Source organism: Myodes glareolus, chromosome 1 (genome assembly GCF_982192425.1).
Source record: "Myodes glareolus chromosome 1, mMyoGla1.1, whole genome shotgun sequence".
NCBI lineage: Eukaryota > Metazoa > Chordata > Mammalia > Rodentia > Cricetidae > Myodes > Myodes glareolus.
Genome location: NC_142026.1, coordinates 111,224,835 through 111,234,780, shown reverse-complemented (window position 1 = coordinate 111,234,780; position 9,946 = coordinate 111,224,835). Strand labels below are relative to the sequence as shown.

At 40.4% G+C, this 9,946-nt stretch overlaps 1 protein-coding gene across 1 annotated transcript; it reads right to left on the bottom strand.

Annotated features, from left to right (window-relative positions):
• Positions 1 to 411: 411 nt before the first annotated feature.
• Positions 412 to 1,488, bottom strand: LOC148123552 (trace amine-associated receptor 7a-like). Its single transcript, XM_087911409.1, has one exon. It carries the CDS (start codon positions 1,486 to 1,488, stop codon positions 412 to 414), a length of 1,077 nt encoding a protein of 358 aa, XP_087767535.1.
• Between the last annotated feature and the right edge of the window lie 8,458 nt (positions 1,489 to 9,946).

The following is a 9,946-nucleotide window of genomic DNA, read 5'->3' as shown; positions in this document are numbered from 1 at the left end:
TGTACATATTTGATTAAAAACATAGAGATATGATAGAAATAGAATATATCTTCATATATATGCACACACACAACATACATACACACATACACAAAGTTTTCTCAAGAATACTACAGGGAGAGGCTTACTAATCCATGAAATAGAGGGAAACTAAGAACTAAGCAGAGTAAAAACACAATGATAAAAGGCAGAATGTGCCAGAATCCCCTCATTTTTGGGATTCTGTCCTGTTAAAACCTTTACAATTGAAATTCAGGGTTATATTAATCAGGGAACAATTGTAGCTGAATTTATGTGTTCGTGCCCCAGCTGACATATAATTCATCACTTTACAGGAGCATTTCAGGGCACTCAGCTCCCCCATGATGCTTTTCTGTTAAACTCTTGTCAATCCCCAAATGAATCAAGAATCTACTCAGGAAACAAGTTGGTGGCTGAGGAATTCTCTCTCAAGATTCTGCCAGTGACAATCAGTTTGATGGCTTTTCGAAACCAAGGATAAAAGAAAGCATAAATCAAAGGGTTCATGGCTGAGTTGTAGTAAGCGATCCACACTAGGATTTCATACACATACGTGGGAGTGATGAACCCTAGGAAGGCATCAATGATGGAGTCAATGAAGTATGGCAGCCAAGACAGGAGAAAAGCTGCCACTGCGATCCCCAGGGTTTTGGCTGCTTTCCTCTCCCTCCTGGCCACTCTGTCTTTGTAGCTGTCTGATGCCTTGGCAGTCTGGTCGCTCATTCTCTCAATCTTCTGAGCCTGCTGTTTAGCAATGAGGAAGATCTTAGAGTAGACAGTTATCATTACAAGTGTGGGGATAAAAAATAATAGAAAATTGATGAAGACCCAGCTCTGATTCACTGCGATTTGACAGCCACCCACACAGGTGAGGGCAGTCACTAGATCCTCCAGGCCAGCTTCATTTGCCCCTGTGTAAAGGAGAGAAAAGCTATAGGTGATAGACAGGAGCCAGGAGAAGGCGATGCACTTGCCAGAAACAGAAGCCGTGAACCTGGTGGGGTAGGTGAGGGGGTCACTGACAGCAATATATCTATCCACAGAGATGAAGCACAAGTGGAAGATAGAAGAATAACAGAATGATCCTTCAAAACAAGAGTGAAATTTACAATAAGTGTCCCCAAAGTACCAGCAGCTCTCCACAGACCTCACTGTGCTGAAGGGCATCACGGTCAATCCCACCAAGAAGTCAGCACAGGCCAGGGATGCTATCAGAAAGTTGGCAGGGGAGTGCAGTTGCCTGAAATGGAGAATTGACATCATCACCAGGAGGTTTCCACACACAGCCAGCAGAGCTCCAAAGCCAAAGACTGCATAGAGGATGAGGCGAGGACCTGGGGAGTATGGGCTCCTGACACAGGATCCGTTCAGGTTCTCATAGCACAGCAGCACAGTTGTGGGAGGCACTGGAGCTTCACTCATGATTCTGACTTGATCCCAGTCAAAACTGTAATCATCTGTAGCCATTTATGCTATTCTAAAAATCCTCAGAAAAAATTCAGAGCTTATAGTTGTCACAGTTTCTGTTTTCCTGCACATATATGCACCAGGTTTTGACATCAATTCAGATTTTCATTCTCTAAAATTATCTCCTTCCTAATTCAGAGTCAACCTTCCCTATTACACGAATTCTCTTTAAGTCTATTTTAAATATTTTCTCTGCTTAATCTATTCTCACATCTCAAAGCATGAGTCTATTCTGTGACACACATTTAAATTCCACCTTTTATTAGCAATCCCATTGTTTTGATTAGCCTATGGCAATGCCCTTAGCACTTTTAACCCTCAGGAAAGCAGTCTAATGATGCCAAATAGAGCTTGTCCCATGTCCCTCGGATTGAATCCCCATGGTGTAAGGGTAGGCAGGTAGCAGCTTGTTAGTAAGTATGTTGTTTATGCCACAACCAAACTTTCGTCCTTTTAATTTGCTGGTGGCAGCTGACCTTTATGTATGATGTAGGTGAATGTGTTAGCTGCCGGAACAGAACTTTGCATGGAATTTGATGCTTTGTTCAATTATTTGAGCTCGCTTTTCCCCTCGTGAGAAATTTTATCAATAGACCTCATGTTGAAAGGTATAAAAATCCCTTCATAAAGGTTTTTTTTTTTTTTTCTCCCTTCAGGCATTGATCTGTCTTAGAGAAATGTGGTGCAGAATTTTGAAACCCCTAGTTGTTCTTCAGGTTAACTTTAATATTTCTGAATTGGGAAAGTGAGGTCAGGGAAAGCAGCAAAAGGCGATTACAACAAATAGAAGTTTCTTCTCCGTGTCCTTAGTTTGGTTTAATGGATTCTTTGGAAATGTAATGTATTAATCAAATGTGGAAGAAGTGGCAGGAAGTGGCCCAGTATACAAAGTGCTGGCAGTACACATGTCAGGGTGTGAGCTTGGATCCTCAGAAGCCTAATAAATGCCTGGTAGACATGGCTGCCCACCTGTAATTCCAGAGCTCAGAAGGAAGTCACAGTTGATTCCCATAGCAAGTGGGCTAGTAGAATGGTAGCATTGAAAACTATGGGTTCAACTGAAAGACGTCCCTCAAAGAAGAAAGAGAGAGGACCTGGAAAAGACTCTCAGTGTCACCTACAGGCTTCCACATGCACATGCATACATGTGGACATTCCTACAGGCTTCCACATGCACATGCATACATGTGGACATTCCTACAGGGTTCTACATGCACATGCACACATGTGGACATTCCTACAGGCTTCCACATGCACATGCACACATGTGGACATTCCTACAGGCTTCTACATGCACATGCACACATGTGGACATTCCTACAGGCTTCTACATGCACACATGTGGACATTCCACATTTACATGTGGACACCGTAAATATAATGATAAACAATTTTTCACTCTGTTTAGTTACAAACTCTCCATTTTATTATTGGAGATACTTTGCCTACAGATTAGGATTTTAGGAGCATTGTTTAGTTTTAACTTTATGAATTTTAGATGCCATAGCTTTTACTATACATCTCAGGGATGATGTGCAATTTATACAGGTCATAATTTTAAACAATTATTCATTTTCTTACTTTACATTTCTATGACAAGTACCCCAAAATCTGTTTATATTTTGTAATGTTAATATTTTGTTCGAGATTCGGTTTTCTTAAGCCAAGCTAAGCATAGGTGCAGTTTTTTTTAAATTTTTTTATTTATTAAAAATTTCCACCTCCTCTCCGCCTCCCTTTTCCCTCCCTCTCCCTCCCTCTCTAGTCTTAAGAGCAGTCAGGGTTCCCTGCCCCGTGGGAAGTCCAAGGTCCTCCCCCCTCCATCCAGGTCTATAAAGGTGAGCATCCAAACAAACCAGGCTCCCATGAAGTCAGTCCATGCAGTAGAATAAAAATCCAGTGCCATTGTCCTTGACTTCTCAGTCAGTCTTCATTGTCAGCCACGTTCAGAGTGTCCATTTTGAACACATGCTCCAACACTCCCAGTCCAGCTGGCTAGGTGTAGTATTTTTGACAGGTGCCTTAATATAATTTAGTAAGCTCTCAATTACTACTTGAAAGTGGACCATTAAAACACCATTTTCTGCTTAGTTTTTGTGGGTTCCAGGGAGAGCAGATGCTACAGAGTAAGAATCTTTGACGGCACCCCCACTCAGCTCAGCATGTCCCTTTCCTTGCTAATTCCCCAACTATCTCAGCCATTTTTGTTCTGTGTCCCTTGAGCTTCCCTTCTTTGCTGCCTGTGTCAGGGTTGGAGTGCAGACAAGCTATTGTTCATCACGTGCAGCCCCAGTCAGAAATTTTACCCTGCGTCACACAATTTTTATTTTGTTTTATTTTACAGATTGATTTTTTTCTCTTCATTTAGCCCATTAGACATTGTAACTTTGATTTTGATATCTCCTTTGTCTCATAGCTCCCTTCTTTAGGCCATCTTTTCAGAGCATTCAGATACACCAAAGGAAAACACACAAAACTAAAAATGAAATAAATCTTTAAAAGAAATGGTTTAAGCCAGATGTTGTGGCACATTTGGCTTAAAGGAAAGAAGGAAGGGAGGGAGGGAGCGAGGGAGGAAGGGAGGGAGAGAGGGAGAGAGAGAGAGAGAAAGAAAGAAAGAGAAACAAGTAATCAATCAATCAATGAGTGAACTGAACTGATATTTCTCAGAAGTTTAAATATAAATGGCTAATAATTACCCAAGAAAAGTGCACATTCTGAAACATCAGGGTAGTTCAAACCACAGCTAAATGAGAAACCTGTTACCCAAGGAGAATGGTTAGTACAAAAAAGAAAGAAAATAATAATAAAATAAAATAACTAATGCTGGAAAAACTGTAGAGAAAAGTGGATCCTTACAAACGCTTGGTGAGAAAATAGACTGTAAGAGTCATGGGAATCAGTGAGAAATCTCTTTAAAAGCTAATGAATGGGACTAAATGTGTTTAGCAAGCCAGACAGTTGAGAACGATGCCAGGGATCCGCACGGTGGAAGGAGAGAACTTCTCCTGAGGGTTGCCTCGGACTGCCATACACTCCACAGCAAATGCACAAGTCAGGCTCCCACCAAAAGAAACAGACAGACCAAAAAATATATGTGATTAAATAAAAGCTGAAAAAAAAAACCCTGAAGAATGGAACTAAGGTATGATCTGGCTATACAGAGCCTAGGAGTATGCCTTAGAAAATGAAGCCAACAAACAAAACAAACACCTGGGTTCCCATATTCTTTACAGCTCTATTCTCAAAAGCCATAATATTGAATTGACCAAAGTGTCTATTAACAAATGCACATCCACAGTGGTGTGCTGTTCAACTATTAAGAATGAGATTCTATCATTTGCAGGAAAATGGATGAAATGAAAGACAGCAAATTTGACAAAATAAACCAGGCATGAAAAGGCAAATGTGTTGTGCTCACACTTGCTGATGGGAGCTATAAACCTTCCCTGGTTATAAACCTTCCAGGTTAGGTCCTGGATCTCTGAGTGTGTCACTGTAGTCTGGAGGCTGAGCCCAGCAGCTGTCATCACACTGCTAATTGAGTATATTGAACACTATAGATACTGTTTAGCTTTACAGAAAAACAGAAAGTTGAGAAGCTCATGAATGTTCACAGAAAGAAAAAAATTAATCCTGACGGCTGAAATCTGTCCTGCATCTGCTCCTGGCAAGTGCATCTGCCAAGGCATCAAACAGCTACAAGGACAGAGTGGCCAAGAGGGAGAGGAAAGCAGCCAAAACCCTGGGGATCGCAGTGGCAGCCTTTTTCCTGTCTTGGCTGCCATACTTCATTGACTCCATCATTGATGCCTTCCTAGGGTTCATCACTCCCAAGTATGTGTATGAAATCCTAGTGTGGATCGCTTACTACAACTCAGCCATGAACCCTTTGATTTATGCTTTCTTTTATCCTTGGTTTCGAAAAGCCATCAAACTGATTGTCACTGGCAGAATCTTGAGAGAGAATTCCTCTGCCACCAACTTGTTTCCTGAGTAGATTCTTGGTTTATTGGGGATTGACAAGAGATTCATAGCAGAACATTACCGGGAAGATTGAAGGCCTAATCTGATTCTGTATAGTGAATTATGTTTCAGCTCTGACCGAAATATTTACATTTACCTATGATTTTTTTTCAATAAATGTAAACTTAGTCTTTATTTGTAATGGCATCAGATGACCGTAGATCTAACCATTTTCCCCTGTGTTTTGTGCTGATTCGCATTGCTTTGTTTACCGTAACCCCTTTTCCTGCCTTTCTAAAATTCTTGGCTTTTGTTAAACTTTTTAAGCCTCATTTTTTAATATATAGTCATCAAATATCTTAGTAGTATATTTCTAATACAACATAAATGAAATGAAGAGACCCTTATGGGCTGTATCTTCCTCAGAGAAGGAGTATGTGTCACTCTCTACTCACTGAGGCCCAGATTTATACTTTTAAAAATGTAATATTTGAGGTCAGGAAAAATAAAACAAGAAGTTTATGTATTAACTAACACCTGCTCCATTGTTTGCAGAGAGAAAAAGCCGTGTCACAAGTCGTAACTTCTGTCCAGTGATCTGCTTCTCGGGAACAAACCCATAGAGAAATGGTCACAGCCCAAAAGCTTTACAAGTTGTTATTTGTTGAATTCAAGGATTTGGTTATTCTTTTTGCTATGGGATTTATAAATTAACTTATTCTCCCCTTATCTTGTTAGATTGTTATAGATTTATAGAGGTGTTAAAAATATACATTAGTCAAATTAATAATGTATTCAGAAGAAGAAACCACTAAGATAAAGGGCAAACTATGTAGTCACCCTTGCGGGAGAATTTTCTGTAATCTGTCAATCATGTTTTAAATAAACACTGATTGGCCAGGCAGGAGGTATAGGCGGGAAAACCAGACAGGAAGTGGAAATGATGCAAAAGAGCAGGAGAATTCTGGGGAGGAGGAAGTTGATTTCTCCCACTCTTGCCCAGACCACTGAAGCTGCAGGATGTGAGCTGCCCAACTGAAAAAGTTACTGAGCCACATGGCTAAAATAGATCAGAATAATGGGTTAATCAAGATGTGAGAGTTAGTTAATAAGAAGCCTGACCTAAAAGGCCAATCAGCTTTGTAACTTACAGAGATTTCAGTGTGGTTGATTTTCTCTGGGGCCTGCCGGTTGTGGGGTACCAGGCGGGGACAGAAAAAACAAACAAGCAGGGACCTACATGTTACAGAATGGTGCCCACGTGGATAACTGCATCCACAGAAAGCCTGAGAGAGCTTGGGAAAGACTAGAGTAAAGCATTTCAGTTTTCAGCCGTAGCAGAAAAAAACGCTATGCTGTTTTAAAATGCCAGCTTTCTGGGTCGTGCTGCCAGGGAAAACTCTGACTCTTTCAAGCAGGCAGTCTGGACTGTGGGTACAATGTTGCAGCTTGCTTCCTGGCAAGGACCTTGAAAGCCTTAAGAGCTTTTGACTGTTGTTTTCTCCATATTCCTTAGCAAATTAAAGACCCACATGGTCAGAAAGAGAGAGAGAGAGATACAGTAAAGAGAGATTCAAAAAAAAAAACAAAAAAACCCCAAAAAACCAAAAACCTCTGAATGGTTTAAAGTCCTTAAAAATAAAAAAAGAAAGAGAGTAGTTGGGTGTGGTGATACACATCTTTAATCCCATCACTGGGGAGGCAGAGACAGACGGATCTCTGGGAGTTCAAAGATAGCCTGGTCTACAGAGTTATTACAGGACAAAGATATGCAGAGAACCTGTCTCAAAAAGCCAAAAGTTAAAAGTAAAAATAAAAGAAATAGAGGTTAAAATAAAGCTGCATAAAGATGGAAAATATACAGAGAATCTCGATACTGTATGCTATTATGCTCTCTTTAAATCGTTTGAATGCTGAGGAAGGAGCAACAGCTGCTAAAAGATATTTGCTTATAAATGCTGCAGAATTAATCCAAGATAGGTATTTTGAAAATACCTTGGCTTCAAAATTGAAGTCAAAAGGTATGTTACTTTGGAAAAAGGTATGTTTACTTTTGTTTCCACAGAAAATGAGAGGCTCTGGATTTATTCAGAGTTAAGAAAAATCATCTTTGACAAAGGGAGACCACCTGAGCAATCTCCGGTAGGAACAGATGGCCCGATATCAGAGTTCTTCATCCAGAACAGGTTCAAGACTGCTGCCTGAGATGATCAAGACTCACAGGATACTACGATCAGGACTTGATGATAATTTTTTATTTTAGGTCCCCATAAGATTATCAGCGCCCCCAACCAGCTGGAAGTAGCCTGGAATACTATGCCCACATTCCCTATTTTCCTTTGTTTTTTTAAAAAAAGAGGGGGAAGTGGGTGTGGGAGAATTGTCTGTAATCTGTCAATCATGTTTTAAATAAACACTGATTGGCCAGGCAGGAGGTGTAGGCGAGAAAACCAGACAGGAAGTGGAAATGATGCAAAGAGAGCAGGAGAATTCTGGGGAGGAGGAAGTTGATTTCTCCCACTCCTGCCCAGATCACTGAAGCAGCAGGATGTAAGCTGCCCCACTGAAAAAGGTACTGAGCCACATGGCTAAAATAGATCAGAATAATGGGTTAATCAAGATGTGAGAGTTAGTTAATAAGAAGCCTGACCTAAAAGGCCAGTCAGCATTATAACTTATAGAGATTGCAGTGTGATTTTTCTCTGGGACTGAACAGCTGGGGTTCAGGACGGGGCAGAAACCCCAACAAGCAGACCCAGCCTTCTCATGTTATAAACCCTGAGTCTGAAAAACACATTTTCATAAGGATCCACTGATGTATTTCTAAAGCCCACCAAAAGTCTGAATGTACCATAAAAAATATCCTGGATAATGTCAACTAGGTGTTTTACAGATGGCTAGGTTAATAATAATGTAGAGGGCACTGTACAGCAGAGGACAAACAAATTGCATACCTTATTCTAGAGTAGCATGTTTCAGACAAGAAATTATAAAATGCCAAGCCTTGGCACTGGGGCAAGAGTTCTGCAGTTCAGAGCACTGGCTGCCCTTCCTGAAGAAATTCCATGACATCTCACCGTTATTGATGACTCTAGCCCCATCTGTAACTCTGGCCTCTGCACGTATGGCAAGCACATGGTGTACAGACATATGTGCAAGAAAAAAGTCCATACAAATAATAGAAATGTAAGGTATTTGCCAAAGTTATGGATACATATTGAAATGTTCTTACTTGCTATTTTTTTCCTAATTTCTACATTGACTTTCACCATGGATACTTATTATTAATGATTACAGTCTTTTATTATATATATTTTAATTGATAAAGATTTCCATTGGAGATGGTACTATATCTGATCTTTATTTGAGACAATTTCTCTATAGTTCAGACTAACCTATATTGTAACTCTAAGTAATCTCCTTGCCTCTGCTTCCAGAACGTTGTGGTTACAGGCTAAGCTACCACACTTTTCTTTGTATTTGTTTCTTATTTTAATGTATTTGAGGAAGTCTGTCTTTGTGTTATTGACAGGTGACTAAAGGCTCCTCAGGCTCCTTAGTGTCCTCTGCTCATAGCTCTTCAGTTCAGATACTAAACATCAGCAGTTTTTTTTTTTTTTTAAACTTCAGTTGTTTCAGTAATGGTGACTTTCCCTGCAGCCTTAGAACAGGATTCCTTCTTTACTTGAGTGACTATGTACATAAACAAAAGCTTTACAGTAATTGATGCGTACTGTAAATGTCTGTGATGTGGGATTCCCCTCTGTGTGCTGCGATTACCATTAATAAGTAAAGATACTGCTTTGGACCTATAGCAAGACAGAACATAGGTAGATGGGGAAAGCTAGGCTGAATGCTGGGAGAAAGAAGGGTGGAGTCAGGGAGACACCATGGAACTGCTGCCAGAGTCAGACATGCTGAAACTTTACTGGTAAACCATTGTCCCGTGGCAATACACAGATTAGTGGAGATGGGTTAAATTAATATATAAGAATTAGCCAATAACAAGATAGAGCTAATGGGCCAATCAGTGATTTAAATAATATTGTTTCTGTGTGATTATTTTGGGGCTGAGCAGCTGGAAATGAAACAAGCGGCCTCCTCCAATATGTCTGCATTCAAGAGTAATTCTAATATTTAATTCAGTATTTTCAAAGAAACAACTCCTTTTTTAGTAACCCTTTGTGCTATCTAGTTTTTATGTCTAGAGTTATTTACAAGGATAGAACCTCATTTGAGAAAATGCCTCCATATGCTCTGACTGCAGGGCATTTTCTTAATTAGTAATTGATGGGGAATGGCCCAGCCCATTGTGAGTGGTTCTACCCATGGACTGGTGGTCCTGGGTTCTATAAGAAATCAGACTGAGCAAGCCATGTTGATCTAGCCAGTAAGCAGCACTCCTCCCTGGCCTCAGCATCACCTCTGACCTCTGGGTTCCTGCCTTGTTTGAATTCCTGTCCTGACTTCCCTCAGTGATGGGTTGCTACCT

Excerpts from the sequence above, each read along its gene's own strand:
- LOC148123552 (XM_087911409.1), bottom strand. The coding sequence starts at position 1,488 with ATGGCTACAGATGATTACAGTTTTGACTGGGATCAAGTCAGAATCATG.